At 43.2% G+C, this 16,814-nt stretch overlaps 1 protein-coding gene across 1 annotated transcript; it reads right to left on the reverse strand.

Annotated features, from left to right (window-relative positions):
* Nucleotides 1-5,309: 5,309 nt before the first annotated feature.
* On the reverse strand, nt 5,310-13,042 carry LOC136636262 (p53 apoptosis effector related to PMP-22-like). The gene is made up of 3 exons (XM_066611237.1): nt 12,841-13,042; nt 7,448-7,591; nt 5,310-5,524 (listed from the first exon to the last, which is right to left on the reverse strand). The coding sequence occupies exons 1-3, from the start codon at nt 13,040-13,042 to the stop codon at nt 5,310-5,312; spliced, it is 561 nt and encodes a 186-aa protein (XP_066467334.1).
* Between the last annotated feature and the right edge of the window lie 3,772 nt (nt 13,043-16,814).

Genomic DNA, 16,814 nt, shown 5'->3' on the forward strand with positions numbered 1-16,814 from the left:
TGGAATGTTTGAATTCCAAGCTATGCAAAATAACAGCAGGAATACACTGTGAAACTGGACTTTTGGCTGACTGTGGCCATCATCAATTTAGGCTTCAGACTGATCTGAAGCCTAAATTGATGGTGGCACTTCTGGTCAGTTTAATGACATCACTTCTGGTGAGTCCCAACAGACCGTCATTCTAAAAAGTGGGTCCCAGTGCTAAAAATTTTGAGAACTACTATTCTAGGTAAAGGACCGTCTCTATATCCCATTTAAGTCTCCTGTCAGGCCTGAAGTTCACTTGAATAAGTCACTCTATCTCACCCTAAGCAACTCAAAGGATTACTGAGGAGCTCCCCCCCCCCTCTCTGAATGAGTTGAGTGAGTGTATAAAACTGAATTTCCATAATTTTGCCACAGTGAACCTCTGGTGTGATAAGTCCAAAGAAATATCTGATTTGGACTCGGAGAGCAGGAAAAAAGCTATTTTTTGCAGCTTTGCTTAGGAAAAGAAGATCTCAGAAGATCCGAGAGCAGCTTCTTTGGTATATGGTTTCAAGTGGGGTTTGAAGACCCCTTTGAGAAGGGAGGTATTCCCTAGGGATCCTTTAACTTTCATGCTGCTATACATTATTTTATCTGCTATCTGCTCTTTTATTGTTATTTTTAAAATTGTTTCTTTGGTTTTTATTTTCCATGAATAAAAACAATAAAAAAAAATAAATGCATCATGATAAAAACATCAGAATAAAATTTTCCCATCTTCAGCCTATCCCTTAACAGGAAAGGTTCCAAGGGGGGGAGGGGATGGGTGCGTGCCCCCCCCAAACTGGCACCAGAGGGGAAGGGTGCCTACCAGGATGGGAAACAGCCCAAGCACGACTGGGAGCCCAGGACTACCTGCCTGAAAGAGGCGGAATGGGAGCCCAGAAAACCAGCCATTTAGACCAGTTCAACCAGGAACCCCAGTCTACCTGGCAAGTAGATCTGGGATCCATGTTTAGGCAGGAGCCCAGGTCTACCCGCCCAGTGAACCTTGGCCACAGAGGCCAATTCAAACAGGAGCCCAGGTCTACCCAGCCAGTACATAAAGTTCAACACTGAGCCCAGGTCTACCCACCTTGTTGACTGAGGCTCTGGAGTTGGTACTGCTCTTGGCTCCCCCCCGCCCCCAACACAAACACTGGATCTGCCTCTGTCCCTTAATGACAGACAACATAATTCAGGGGTGTCAAACATAAGGCCCGCGGGCAGCATGTGGTCCACAGAAGCTCTTTATCAGGCCCTCGGGCTCTTCCAGCCAGTGGCATAGCTAAGGGGGTGCAGGGGGTAGCAGTTGCACTGGGCAACAAGCTTTAGGGGGAAACAAGCTGAGCTTGACACTAGTGGCCAAAATTGCAGAAAAAATTGCTATGTATGAATAATACCATCATGTTATATATCATTGGAAAGGTAATTTAATGCACAAACCGCATTAGAATATCTGTATTCTATCAAAAATTATGGCCAATTAACCAGAAAATGAAAACACAACTTCCTTAAGGAACAAAAAGTGGATTTCTTTAACTCAAAACTGACCTATGAGACATTGTTCTGATAGCTAATGAGATGGTTTTATGATACTGCATGGAACCAGTAAGGTATTAATATGAGTCAGCTTTCATATCCATGTACCATAATACAGCTGCTTCTGCTAACTGGTAAAGAGGCACTTTTTCAAGTGGTGCTCCTCTTATATTTAGCGTGGAAAGAATAACCATCCTCTTCACCCCAGCACAATGTCTCTAACCAATAAGGGGCACACTTTTTTTGATTTACTTAATTAAATTTGATTTTGTCATGGAAGGGGGGGCTACAAAATCTTTGATCCCAGGTATCAGGTAGCAGCTATGCCACTAGCTGGGGGGAGGTGGCAGACCAAGTGGGTGGTGAACTGCTGGGGGGAGGAGGCAGGTTTCTCCCCAATTTGCACTTTACAAACAGCCCAGGCATGATGTTACTTCTGGTTGTGACATCACTTCCGGGGCATAGTTTTGAGCTCCGCACCGGGCTACACATTCATTAGCTACGCCACAGCTTCCAGCACCACCATCAGCTGCTCTCAGCTGCTTAACTGCACTGAGGTGTCCCTGCTATAAGGGTGGCCCGTATAATAATTGAGCTCTGCCATGAAAATATCAAAATGTGCATATTTTATCTTCTGTCATTTGCAGTTAATAAGTTCCTAAGTGAGAAAAAGTGCTTTATTCTAGTCATCACCTGCTTAATGACATAACTTCCAGCTTAATGTCATCACTTCCTGCTGAATGGCATCCCTTCCAGCTATCAACAGGCATCATGAATGCAATTTGGCCACCGTTATGAAATGAGTTTGAACCTCTGATATGTGTAGTTCACCCCACTTACAGGCCTTATGTGGGTGCCAGTGGGCCATTGGTTTTGCAAGGATCTATGTTGCCATTTTAATGCATGTTCAGATTCTAAGATTCTGATCTAGCAGAATTCCAAAGTCTATATTTGAACAGATGAGCAATTCCATGGGCTTTCAGAGCAGCACTTCCACCTGCATAAGCAGTTTTGTTGATCCAAGGATTTCAAAATTAGGCAATCTTCTTCATGTTTCAACCATACAATGGCAGACAGCAATGTTTTATTAACTCATTTTAATTGTACAATCTCATATCTAATATGCAGTTAAGAACTATTCAAAATTATGCCAGAAAGGTGAGCATAGACTAGAGTTAAGTAGAATTAAGTACTTAATTGTTATCTGGTAAGACAGTTCCTTTCAGGTTTGACTTTCTGGGAGCAAAGGGTTTGCCATATCCTTTTCTCTGCTCACAAAGAATCTACCAGCTAGCAGTTAAGGTGGACAATCACCTTTTGTTTTCTGATACTCAATGTGATGAGTGCTTTCTCAATTGTCTTGATACACCTTCAGAGTGTTGGGTATACCCAACAGCCAATTTAATTATCTGTATTTCATTTTGTATATCAACTTGACTGATGCAAGGAGAAGGGAGGAGCAGAAGCTTTTTCTTAACTACACTTCTAATTTCCCCCCACCCCCTCCTATTTTTTGAAAGCCTTTTTTTTAGGATGAAGCTTTTAACTGGAAGCAACCCATCAGGAGGGGGGGGGGAACCCAACAACAATGAAAAGGCATTGGGGAAGCAAAGGGGAGATTGGTTTAGCTTTCCCCCTTTCATTCACCCTTGCTATGGCCAAGCACATACACCACACTCTGTCCTCTACTGCTATTGCTTTAACACTTAACTAGCACTCTAACAGCACAATCCTATGCATGTCTACTCAGATGCAAGTCTCTTTGACTTTAATGGAACTTACTCCCAGGTAAGTGTGTATAGGATTTCAGCCTAAGTATTATACAGTGTACAGAAGTTATACAGTTCCTGCCCATAGGCATTTACAATCTATGGCTATAGTCTTATGTATACTTGCACTTGACCAGACTGTAAAATTATTAGGAAAAGTGAAGAAAGAAATGTTTAATAGCAGTTACAACTTGGCCTGGGATTGAGACCCATTCCTTGTGGCTGTATTTTAGACCAATTCCCTAATTTTCTGCAATTTGCAGAATAAAAAATTTTTCTGCATCTGTATCCATTCAGTTTTATGACAAAGAGGAATCATGGTGCTTTTGGCCAATTGTAGCATGTAAAAAACAAAAAAAAATATGTTACAAACTAGTTGCCTCCACTAAAAGCCCATTAATATAGATTTTTAAAAATAATGATACAATAGATACAGGATTTTATTCAAGCTTTGACCACTAAGGAAGGCTAAGTGACAAACCTAAGAGACAATAGATAACAAAACAATTGAATAGTTAGCAAACCATTGTCTTCTATAGCTTAGCTTACAGCATGATAAACAGCATAATAATTTTGAGAATATCCTATGAGAAACAGCTATTCATTATAAATTGTTTTGAGATATAAAGGGAATGTTTTGAAAGTATGCCTGTGTCTATAAAGAGATATTTACATTCCAGTTTAAAAAAAAATAGAAAAACGACATACTTCTGTTGTTACATTTTTAAAAATTATATTTGAGAGATGTGTAATTAAGTGTCTAGAGTAGAATTTGCTCAGGGTCATCTTAGTAATGTGGAAATATCAGGTGTGGATCTGCGATGCATGAACTGCAGAGATGCTCCAGGAAGCCGTATGACCTGCATCAGGGCAAGCCCATGCATGAGCCCCACTGAAGCAATTGTTCCAGGCAGTATCTTTATCTGCCTACCTGTCTCCACTGCTTCTCCTCCTCTTTACACTCTCTGGATTGGAAAAGAAAGTGGGAGACAAAGAGGAAGAGGAAATACAAAAGGGAGGAGAGTTCTGAGTTGGAATGTTGGAAAATAGGCTAGCATATTCATCGGGTAAGGGGGGCAGCATTTGACATGCCATCTCAGGTGTCAAGAAGGCTTGGGCTGGCCTTGATCTGCATGTCAGAGGCATGAACTGGTCAAGTCCCACATTATAAAGGTCCACAATGGTAACCATTTTCTGACTGATTCCATACCACAGCATATAAGCAGGGAGGTGAAATGTCAGCCATCAAGAGGAATTTTATTTTATTTTCCTGTCTCTAACATTAGGGTAATTAATGTTTGAAAGCAGGATAACTTCAATGAATCAAGGCTGCCTCGACTAAATAATGCTTTCACTGACTATTAGTGTCTTCTTTGACAGATTTTATTTTATGTAAACTGCCTTGTGAACATTTTTGTTGTAAAGTGGTATATAAATATTTTTATCTCACATATGTTGCCTGAAAAAGAAAAGTCTTTGCATTCTTTTATTTTTTTGCAACATTGCTATTTCTCCTTTCAGTATGGATAGATCAAGTTAAGTTCAATCCATGTTTTCTATTAAGCATAACAAGCTATTTGTGAAGGTTTGCTTCATCTGCAATAGCTCAGTAATACAACTGCATTAGGACCCAATCCTATCCAATTCTCCAGTGCAGCTGTGCCAATGGGACATGCACTGCATCCTTTCATGGGGAGGCAGTCACAGAGACCTCCTTAAGGTATGGGAACATTTGTTCCCTTACTTCAGTGTTGCATTGTGGTTGCACTGCTGCTGGAAAGTCGGATAGGATTGTGCCCTTAGTTGGCTAGCCCATCAAATACAAATCCTAAAATGATTTTAAATGTGTTTTCAAAGCTGCTAAGTTTTTCTGCTTCTGATAATGTGTAGAGATGAAGATGCAAGGGGAGGTTTTAGTCTGTATGTGTCTTCAGAACCCAACATTCCGGAAATCAGTAAGATGCCGCATCTGCTGTTCTAAGCAATTCTATATTAAGTATAATAATAAGGTTTGACATTGCCCAAGATCTGGTCTTCGTAGAGAGGAAGGCAGCAAAAGAAGAATCCAAGGAATAGTGCCATAAGGCACATAGTCCACCCAAAGCCATAGGACCAATCAAACTGGACGAGAGAAAATGGTGGGATAATAGAGGGAGGTCTTGTCATCATTACAGGGTAGATAATAAGACCCATTAGTGAGAACACAGCTGCAAAAAAATGAAAACAAAACAATAAGTCAAAATGAGTAATAATAAAAACAGAAAGATATCCAATATTTTTTATCAAAGAAGTACTTTGGTCATAAGAAGCTGCCTTATGCCAAGACAAACTTTAGTCCATCTAGCCCAGTGCACTTGGGTCTGTGCAGGGATCTTGACCAAATCTTCTCCCCAATACAATTTCTAAACACCAGGGACTGACTGCATGGAAAGTATGTGTTCTATCACTCAGCTATGGCCCCTCTATGTTCCTTGGTCTGTAGCCTCTAAAACAGGGGTGTCCAAAGTTTTTGGCTGGAGGGCCACATCATCTCTCTGACACTGTGTTGGGGGCCGGGGGGGGGGGGAAAGAATTAATTTACATTTAAAATTTGAATAAATTTGGATAAGTTTACATAAATGAATATATTAAAGATGAACTTATATGAATGAATGAAGGTCTTGCAGCTCAAGGCCTATAAAATGTTGTGCAATAGCTCAAGGCCTATAAAAGGCCTTGCACAAAGCAAGGCTGGCCTTTCCTTTACTGCCTCTGCTGCATCACAAACATGAAACAGCAAGCAATGGAGGGAGCCCTCATCCCACAGCTCATGCGAGAGGTCAAACAGTCGCCCTTACGCTGAGAGCAATTGCGTCGGGCCAGTGCGGGCTCCAACAAATCTCCGGAGGGCCAGAGGCTCATTGGAGACTGGGGGCTCCCTGAGGGCTGCATTGAGAAGCCTCGAGGGCCGCATGTGGCCCCAGGGCCGGGGTTTGGGCACCCCTGCTCTAAAAGAAGGTACTACACCAAGGAAACAGCAGTTAGATATTCTGGAACAAATCTTACATAAGAACAATCAAGATAAAGCATACAAAATGTGATCTTTTAGCAAATCAACAAATACTGAGGTTGGCATTTGCAAGCTTTAAGCACTGCTGAAACATTTGTGTGAACATACACAAAGCAGGGATAGGAATTGCACCCATTTACAGATGCTGACCCTGGTTTAGCCCCTTACATGTGCTTGGCAGAAGATCTGAACAAACCTGTGCTCATACAAACTCATGTAGGATTTCCCTGTGCAGTTGTGAAGCCTTCCTGCTTAAGGGTCTATAACTGTATGGACAGAATTAAGGGTTATACTGCTTTCTCCTGTATGTGCATTTAGAGAATATCTGAACTGTGCTCTTTGAATAACAAAGATTTCTGCACCATTCTGGCACTTTTCTACACCAACAGAAAATATACCAATATAAAATATACGGCATTATTATTTTAGTATCCCATTTTCATTTTACTTCCAGGACTGCCATTTAGGAAGGCAGCAAAGTCCACCAGTTTCAGTCCTGGGCTTTTTGCTGCCTGGGGTCACCTCTCTGCTGTCCCCCAGGGCCTGACCTGGAAGTAATTGCAGTGACATCATCACGCCACCAGAATCACTTCTGGAATCATGCCGGGAGTTCAAGCCTCTCCAGGTGCAATTCTGCACCACTCTGGGGCATGTCTTTCATCTCCTTGGAGAAAACGAATGATGCAGCCCAGGCCCCAGAGTGGTGCAGAATCATGCCCAGAGTGGCTGTGAGTTGCAGCCTAGACCACCCTACCCTCCTATATAACAGGCCAGGTTTGATTTTGTCCAAATCTGGTTTGAATTACTATTGCTTTAAACAATTAAACAGGTCTATGTATGAAATAGGCACATAAAAATGGTGTGGGTGAGAAACAGATGGTTTTTTGCATAATTATGATAAGAAAGTTAACCCAGCCACCCTTCCCCCGCTTACTGAAATGATCTGAAATGACACCTCTGATTCTTATTTGCTTTAAAGGGCTCTACTGTTTTCCTCTACCCACAGACACCATACTGTCAGCAAACCAAAATTGAACCTGCTTCATCTTACAGTACCCTTTACTTTGCTACACAGTCTTACCGGCAACAAAACACAGCCCTCCTATTCCTCTAATGAAGTTGAAACGAAGCGTAGGGATGGCGAATGCAATGATGGACAGCGCGAAACAAATACATACGATTACGAACCCGACCAAAAACGTGCCTGCCGCACCTCTTCCCCAGGCTGAAAACAAAGTAAATGACATCAGCTTCTTACCACCATGATGGCACAGTCATAAATGTTTGTCCAACTATTCGGTTAAAGAGAGGAATCAATGTGTATGCTTATATATGTGAATTGGAACACCTGATTTCATATAATATCTTGGCCACTGTCTTTCCGTGAACAGCTCTTTCAGTGAAAGACTGGAGATGGATGCTTCTTATTGAAAGAAGCAACTGATGGTTTGAAAGAGGTTTGGGCATTGCTCTTGGTACATAACACTTTCCTATCCTTGCTTCTTTGAAATAGATTCTTGTATTGTTTCAAAGACCCACAAAACCTGTTTGATGGGTAAGACAAAATAAATGTAGATGCAGATGTAAGATGAAATAAATATGTATGCACCCCATGGGAGGCAACATCTCCTCAGATCATCTGAAGTCTCTTAAAAATGATGGACTCTAGCATCAGGTCCAGTCCAACACCTCCTGGTGCCTCAGGCACTGAATTCTGCCCCCCCCCCACCTCTCAATGTGCCAGCCTCTGCTCCTCACACTCTCCTATGTTCTAGTAGCTCCTCTCCCCTTCACATTTTCTCTTCCTTTCTGCCACCTCTGTCTTTTCCAGCCCAAGGAGTGGAAGGTGACAGAGGTGTGGTGGAGGCAAGAAGGTGGACAGAGATGGATGGCCCCTCCAATCTGCTGCCTGAGGCAACCGCTTCAGTTGGCCTAAAAATGGGCCATCCCTGGGTAGTACTATTGCCATTGTTGCCCTAATCTCTTTGCTTTTGTAGCAGGGGTGGCATCAGAGGTCAGGAAAGGTTGGTACCAAAGGTCCCATGCCCATCAGGGGGCCCCCATAACTAGAATGATCTTTGGACAGTCAAGTAGTAGTGGAAGCATTGGTCTGAGTCAACCAAGCAACTTGTTCCCCTACTGTGCCCAGCAACATCCTCTGCAGCATTCCTCAGAGGCCCCTGTTGTCACTGCATGATCTCTAGAGGATGCTCCCGCTGGCTGGTGAGAGGAGTCACTGCCCATCATTGGCATAAAGCTTTTTGTGTCGCATTCCTGGTCTCACTGCCAGGTGTCCAGGGGTCCTGTGAGTACCTCCAGACACCACCTTAAGTACCACTGGTCATACCTGTACCACTGGTTGAGAAACTCTGGTATACAGTACTCTTCTAAGCCCAAGGTATATACCTGTCCTGAGCCTTTGGGTATCCCAAACGTTAAAGCACACCATGTTCTAGAGACTTGCTGCAGCCAGAAAATGAAAGTTTCATGAGTTAATAAAACCATTCAGGCTGGTATTCCCTGAAAAACCACTACAAACTTTGTGGTCACGGAAGAACATTAATCATGTGCTTAACTTTTCTAGACATGCTCATACCAGTGATTTTTGAAAAAAGAACACAAGTGCATATTAGCAACTTAATTATTGTACAGTTTTATTTGAAGAACGATGTGGTCACCTACCACGTACTTGGTTTTGTTTTTTTTAAAGAATTATGATAATATGGAATCTCTGTTTTAAAAATCTGTCTCTACCTTTTATCCACAATTTCTCATCTACTTCAAAGCCTTCTTGTCATGGTGTGCGTGTGCGTGTGCGTGTGTGTAATGCAATTCAGAGTTTTCTTGGCCACTTACAAGGGTAAACTGTGGTAAACTGTCAGCAGACAATCTGCTAGATTGAGCCAGAATGGGAATGTCTAAGAACCAACAGACATTACTTTCTGTCTCTTTCCTGATAGGAGCCCACTCCAAAAGGGGGTGGAGTATGAGCAGAGTGAGAACCCTACAGAGTGTGGGGTACTTGCGTTTAATCTTAATCAAGTTTAATCTTAATCCAAACTCCTGGTTTTAGGCCTCATTGGGGACATTTTGGGCAATGTTTCCTTACTGCCGCTACTACAGCTATAACTTTAACAACAGCCTGTCATACTGCAATTTAGTAGGTAAAGCTTTCCATAAGCAGGGTGACCTGCTTAATTTCAGTGTGTCAGGCTGCTCTTCAAGTCACAAGAGCAAAACCAGGAAAAGAAAAATAGAGGAGACTAACAGCCCAGTCCTAAAGACTGCTAGCACTGGTGTAGTGACCACTGCACCGGCACAAATATGCCTTAAAGCAAGTTTACAATGACTCAGGAATAAGGAGCGCTGGTGGGAAGGACATCTGATGGTGCTGGTAAGTACAGCACCGAACAGTGCCGGGAGAGAGCTGAACAGGGTTGGATCAGGCCAGAAAGGAGGCCTCCACCACATCCTAACCCCCTTCCCAGGCCTGGAAACCCTACAGTTACACAAATCCAAGTAACCCTATTGAACAGCTCAACACAGGGTTAGGGGACAAATGTTCCCTTACTCCGAGGAGACCTCCAACCTGCTCACTTCCAGTGCTGGATACAGGGTGGGCCATGTGACCCCACTGTCCCATTGCTGGATAGGATTGGGCTGACCAGCTTTGGGAGTGAATCTTCCCCAGTGTCAAGGAGGCAGGGTGACCAGATACAATGGAGGACAGAGTGCCTATTGTATTGTATTGAACAGGGAATTTCTTCTTTTCTGTTCCCCCCCCTTTTTTTTACAATCCAGGAAAAAGGAGGAGGAGCAGATGGCACGCCCATCTGGTGGCACACCCCACCACCACCAATCTGCTGCCTAAGGTAATTTCTTCAGTAACCTCATGGATTCACCGCCCCTGCTTATACATCTTGGGATCAGGGTATTTGAGGAACTGCCATTCCCCATATAAACCAGCCCTTTCCCTAAGCTCAGCTGAGGGTCTCTGCAGCGTATATCATCTCTGGAGGACATTAGATTGGTAGCAGCAAGGAGCAGGGCATTTTCTGTAGTGGTGCTATTATAGAACCCCCTTTCAGTGGGATTAAGAACTGTCCCCTCCCAGCTAGCCTTTCACAAGGGCTGAAAACATTTATTTATTTTTTTGGCCTTCCCTTTTTAGTGAGCAGCTTTTTGAATTTTATGGTTGCTGGGTTGTTGTTTTTTAAAAGGGTAATTTAATTGTTTTTACCTTACTTCAGCCCCTGTAAAGTTTTGTAATATTTTAGTGTTTTTAGCATGCTATATTTAGGATTATTGTACTGTATTTTGTCTTCTTTTAGTACAATCAAAAGAAGGATGATTGTACTGTATTTTGTCTTTGATTGTACTTCTTTTATTATGTTATATGCCACCTTGAGTGCCCCGGTTTTCAAGGGGAAAGGTGGGATACACCTTTATTTGTACTGTATAAATAAACAAATAAGCAAACAGTGCATTCCTATGCAAACCTACTTAGAAATAAGCCCCAATGAGTTCAAGGGAGTTCACTTCCAGGTAAGTTTATATATGATTGCAGCCTAATCATACTAGACAAAATACTAGAAGGAAATATATCTTTTCCCAACATATAACTACAGTCATCTGTCAAACTCCTTGCCACAGGATGTGGTGATGGAACCTGGCCTAGATGCATTTAAAAGGGGATCGGAAAGATTTTTGGAGGAAAAGTCCATCACAGGTCACAAGCCACAAACAGCAACCTCCAATTTTAGAGGTACCCTATCTCTGAATGCCAGATGTGAGGGAGTGGCAACAGGATACAGGTATCTTGTTGTCTTGAGTGCTCCTGGAGCCATCTGAAGGGCTACTGTGAGATATAGGAAGCTGGACTAGATGAGCCCTTGGTCGGATCCAGCAGAGCTCTTCTTTTGATATCATTTTGGAACAAAGTAAAAAAAAATGTCAGCTACAAAGAAGTTCTTCATAGTGGGGGGGTGGCAATCTAGGCCTGCAAACTGATTTTCGCTTATCAATATTATTTTTCCAGCCTTTGGAGACAGGGATTGCCACCATATCACAACTCTCCCATTGGTTGGTTGTTCTAAGAGGGAGGGACTAAAGGTAAAAGAAGGCTTGAAGAAACCCCTTCAGTGTTCGGATGTCGTATCGCCTTATTTCTTTGTCTCCCTACCAATTACACCATTTGACTCCAAGGGCTCTCCCTCTCCCTACACACACACATCCTGAAACCACAGGAAAGTCCAGATAAAACTAACCATAAGTCTAAATCAATCAACAGCTTTCACTGTTCTGTAAAAACTGTTATTTGAATGGGTGTTTACTTAATTAGTACTCTCTCATGCTGTTTCTATGGTCCTCCAATTGTACTAACCTCTAGGTTCTGTTATTTTTTGGTTTGGGATTATTTTATGTTGGGGTTTTAATGGTTTTGTAATTGTTTTCTTGCATATTTCAATTGTTATGAGTCACCTTGTAGGCAGAAAGACAGGAAATCCTTAGATAAATACATGGATAGATGGATAGATAAAGCATCACCTTAATAATAACAGCACAAAATGTTGCCTGCCCTTCCTTAAAGGGTTTTTGAACATCCTTTCACACTAGTCTACTAACACACACACTCACACCAATATATTGCCATAGCCATCTTATTTTAAAAAGATAAGACTTTTTTTAAACATAGATATTCTTTTCAGTTGTGGGCAGCAAGGTTAGAACGTGAGAAGGAAATTTAGGGAGACATTATGGGATTTACTGTACTGACAGTTAAATTGGAAGCTTTAGCTGAAATCTCTGAGACTAGCTTATCTATGGAAAATTCCAACAGTATTGATACCCCACCAAATGTCTGGATATTTGGTGCTAATTATTTGTAAGGTCTTCTTCTTGCCTATATTTTCTCTTAAATGCTGGCAATGGGCCGATTCATCCACTCAGAAGGTAATACACTGCAAATCTTACATCTCTTTGCCTCCAACTTTACCCCTAACCATTCTTCGTCTTGTAAGTAAAACTCAGGGTTGATGAAATCCATGAACTAAACATTACTTATATGTACTTGTCCTTCATTCACATGGATATCAATTACTCCTTGAAAACTTAGAGGAATATTACTCACATATAGAAACACATAAGGCCGTGCGCACAGAGAGCATTTCAGAAGGTATCTTTGTCACAGTGCCTAAAATCTAGTTTGGTATGCAGTGTTGCAATTTTTTAAATTAAAAAATATATATAATTCTAAACAGTTCCATTTAGGAGAAAGACTGAAGAGATACTGATAAAAGTGGACAGGTCTGGTCAGGTCCACAGCACTAGGAAATATTTTATAGCATTCTGGAAAAACATTATGCATGCACATCCACATTTGTAAATACCACCTTACTTTCTTCTTTAAACCTCATGACAATTTTGCTTGCATATTCCACACATTTTGAGTATCATCATTACTGAGATGCTTACCATACTGCATGAGGGACTGGCAATCCCAGTCTTCGAAGTACGTACATAACCGCCATAACGAGCCCTGCAATGTAACTGGAAGGGTCTGTGAGGTGACCCAGCCCCAGCCAGCCAGCGCAATGATGCCAAAGATCATTGCTAAACCCAGAAGAAGAGGCAGGATCCATCTGCACCGTGTGTAGTCCAGGCCATACTTAACCATCTTGTTGGGATCTTGAGTGTCTGGACTGGAAAACGGAAAATCTTCCTGCTGTTTCCCTGGGGAAAATGGCTGTTTAGTAAATGTTTGAAGAAAGTATGTGTGTGCGTTCGTGTGTGTGTGTGTGTGTGTGAATGAGAAAGAAAGCAAGGGGGAGAGAGAACTGGAGAAGTGGCTCTGTGATCTCACTAGGCACAAAAGAAGAGAACTCCACCTAAATTAAAATGAGCAAGTAGCTGCAGCAACCTGTCAAACGGGTTGAAAATTCAGGGTTGGGACTGTATACACCTTGGAGCCTGTCTTCTCTGCTTGCTACTAATTAAGTTAAGCAGCAATCACACCCCATTGCCATTAGCATTTAACCTTTCTATGGTCAGACAATTTCACATCAAAGAAAAATACCATTGGAGAAGAGAGCAAAGAAAAATGACACAATATTTGGATGAGCATAAGTTGCACCAGAGGGGGCTGAACATTCCACTCATTAAAATAGCCCCCCCCTCATTAAAAAAAAAAAACAACTCTTCCCTTTGCAGGATCATTGTGCTTATTTGAAAAAAAAATATGAATGAATATTATCTGTGGCAAATTAAAAGTAATCTGAAGAGCAGTATGGGTAATGAATGCTTAAGCTACTGGCAATGGAAAAAAAGACTCTCCAAAGCAGGGGTCAGTCAGGTCAGGCACTGGCTGAAGGGCCACAGCCATCAGAAGGCTTACCTGGCAGGCCAAATTATGAACCTCCAGCATTAATGGCAGTGGTAGCACCCAACGTGCCATCAGGGAGTGTAAAAGGAGACTGGTACAGTACTTTGCCCCCAGCTATCTGGTGTAGGCACTACTCCAAAGTCCTAGAGCTTGAGGCTGCTTAACCATTTCACCGAGTTACCTAAGAATCAGCAGATCCAACTTCTGTAAGTCCTGTAAGCGTGGGCCTTTGCCACAATTTACTCTCAGAAAAAGGACAGGAGAGTATTTAGGATAGGAGAGAGATAATATAAAACATACCATTATTTTTCTTTCAGTAACCAAATGTTTGGGACAAAGCTCACCTTCTCCAGTTCACTTTGCCCCTTTAGCACCACCTATTTATTTTTTTTTCCTGGTGTCTCCATTATTTGTGGGCAGCAAAAGTAGCACAGCTGTTCTAAACAACTTGCTGAGGCTTACCATAGGTTTATCTCAAGTGCAGAAAGAGTGGAAGCACAAGCATTTTGAGAATTATAGTTTGGTGAAAGCGCTAGGAATTTGTTCTTAGACAAGCTGCATCCAAATATTTCGTATATGGTAACAAGCGGAACTTTCTATCTTTGGGGACGCTCAGGCAAAATGCCCTTAGTGGGCTCACTTAAAATGTGAGGAGTGGGATCAGGGTGAGCTCAAGACCACCTAATGATTTAGGTGACATGCCAACTGCTGCCCCTTTACCCAATGAAATGCCACCTTCTGCTCCTGCCACCCTCCAATGTACTAGCTCAGCATTCTCCCACACATTTCCTCTCTGTCCTCCTCTTCCTTTTTCAATCCAGGGAGCGGAAGGAGAAGGAGGAGCAGTGAAAGCAAGTAGGTGGGCAGTGTTGGGCAACCCCCCACTCCACTGCCTGGTGTGACCACTTCCGTTGGCCTTGTAGATGGATCAGTCCCGGATGGGATCAGAGATGAAGGCACAAGGTGGAGGTTATGGTTGCTGCTCTTCCTCACTGATAGGGTGAGTGAGCAGAGCAGCTGCCTTCCACCAGTCTCCTCCTCATTACTACTATTATCTCTTCATTGTTTGTTCTGCAACAGTTTTTCTAGGCTGCCTGCTACTGCTGGTCCTCCTTCACGTAACAACCAAGAGAGAGACTGTAAGCCACCAAATTGGCAAGGCAAGGCAAGGCAATGAGGAAGAAGCCAACAGTAGCAAGCAGAATATGTGGCAATGACAATGGTGGAATGAGTTTGGGTTGGTAGTAGTCCACCTCCTCCTTACACTCACCTGTGTCCAACTGCTAGTCACTGAACTCGTCAATAGCCTTTTTAGGCAGCTCCAGTAGACAGTGATCCCTCTACTGATCAATAGGCCTTGCAGATGCTCAAGCTGCTGGCCAGTATTCCAGATTTGAAAACAGGTAAACTCTTTAATAGAGATAACTTCTCTGTTTTTTCTTACCTGACCTGTTGTAAAGCATTTGTGAAAGCTCTGTGTCTCTTGTTCATTTACAACCCAATTCATTTATACCCCAAGAGAGCAAAGCATAATACAGAAAACTGGGTCCCCTGGGTTTGCATCACTACATGGAAGCTCTAGCATTTACGTTCTGCCCAGTAGTTACTTCACTACGCCTGTCAAAATTCCCTCCTCTATACAATGGTTAAAGGTATAGGCACTCTGTCCTCCATTGTAACTGGTCACCCCTTCCCCAATTGATATCTCCAATTCTATCTCAGGAAAAGGTTGGCAGAGGCAGTGGCTTAGTAGGACTTTGAGTCTGTGAAGGCAGGGTCCTCCCACTGAAGGGAATGGAGCCAGCCCTGGGCACAACATGATGGCAATTGCTTTGTTGTCATATCCCAATACCACCTCTGCCTAGGGTGCTCACCCCTGAGTCTTGGTTCTCAGGGTGCCTTCCCTTTCTGTAGCCTACCATCCTCCAGTCCTTCCTCAAAGTGGACATCTTGTAAATCGCGCCATTGACCAAGAGCTTAAATCATGGTGGCACACGGGGAAAAAACAATAGCCTGGGTTGGATTCAGAATGCAACTAGTGATTTGCAATGGATAGGAATGGGAAAACCCTGCGCAGCTTGACTTGCGTTGAGTCGCCAAGTCACCGCCCCCCCATGACTCAACTCAAAAAAGAGTCCTAATGGGGGCACTTTCTGAGTTGCCCTTTAGTGACTCTAAAAGACTCAAGTTGAGCCCCCCCCCTTTAAAAAGCCTGCTGCAGCTCCCTGGAAAAAATGGGGCTGATGCCTGTGTGTGTTTGTCACAATTCTCTTTCCTCATTCCCCTGCTGTCCCCACCCTTCTGTAAACGGTGGGAGGGACTGCGAGAGAGCCAGGAGAGAAGCAGCAAGAGGGAGGAGGGTCACATGCGGCAGCTGTGAGGCTTACTAGGATGACCCAATCCTTTGCAGCCCTACTCAGAAGTAGTTCCACTGCAGCAGATCATTCAAAGAGGCTTCCTCCACACAAGTAACAACAGAGCTTACAGCAGCCATGCTGAAGAAAGCATGATCTCTATGAATCACCTCCTCCTTTCTCCTCCCCCCCAGGCTTCTGTAGCCCATCATTAGGCAAGAACTCCCTTGGACAACTCCTCCTGCCCTCTCTCAGCCAATGGATGATCCAATGACCATCCATCCCTTCCTTCCTATCACAGACAGCAAAAGGCCTGCTCCTGCCTCCCCCCTTCCAGTCGGCTGGGAAAGGAAGCATTAACCTTTCTCGGGCTTGTGGCTGGAATTCCCTGCTGCTTGCCCAGTCGAAATGCTGGCCCCACGAGGTTTTTCATGCCACAAGAGTAAGCATACACACCCAGACACAGACTCAAGTCTGCGTGCATGGGGGCAAGTGGTGAGTCAGAGGGGCCCTGATCCAAGTCTTTCTCAGAGTCTTCCATGCGTGCAACTCACGAGTTGCCAAGTCTGTGAAAAACACACATTTTCGTGACTCAAGTCCCAGTCTTCCGAGTTGAGTTCCCAAACCTGGCAATGGCATTTGAAAAGCTAATGTCTTTGCAGTTACAACAGTCTTTATTCAGCTATCTCTGGCACAAACTTTCATCTGAAGCC

Source organism: Tiliqua scincoides, chromosome 1 (assembly GCF_035046505.1).
Source record: "Tiliqua scincoides isolate rTilSci1 chromosome 1, rTilSci1.hap2, whole genome shotgun sequence".
Classification (NCBI taxonomy): domain Eukaryota; kingdom Metazoa; phylum Chordata; class Lepidosauria; order Squamata; family Scincidae; genus Tiliqua; species Tiliqua scincoides.

Coding starts and splice junctions, on each gene's coding strand:
- LOC136636262 (XM_066611237.1), bottom strand. CDS start 13,042: ATGGTTAAGTATGGCCTGGACTACACACGGTGCAGATGGATCCTGCCT. Junction 7,592..12,840: donor CCAGTCCCTCATGCAGTATG/GTAAGCATCTCA, acceptor CTTTGTTTTCAG/CCTGGGGAAGAGGTGCGGCA. Junction 5,525..7,447: donor AGGGCTGTGTTTTGTTGCCG/GTAAGACTGTGT, acceptor ATTTTTTTGCAG/CTGTGTTCTCACTAATGGGT.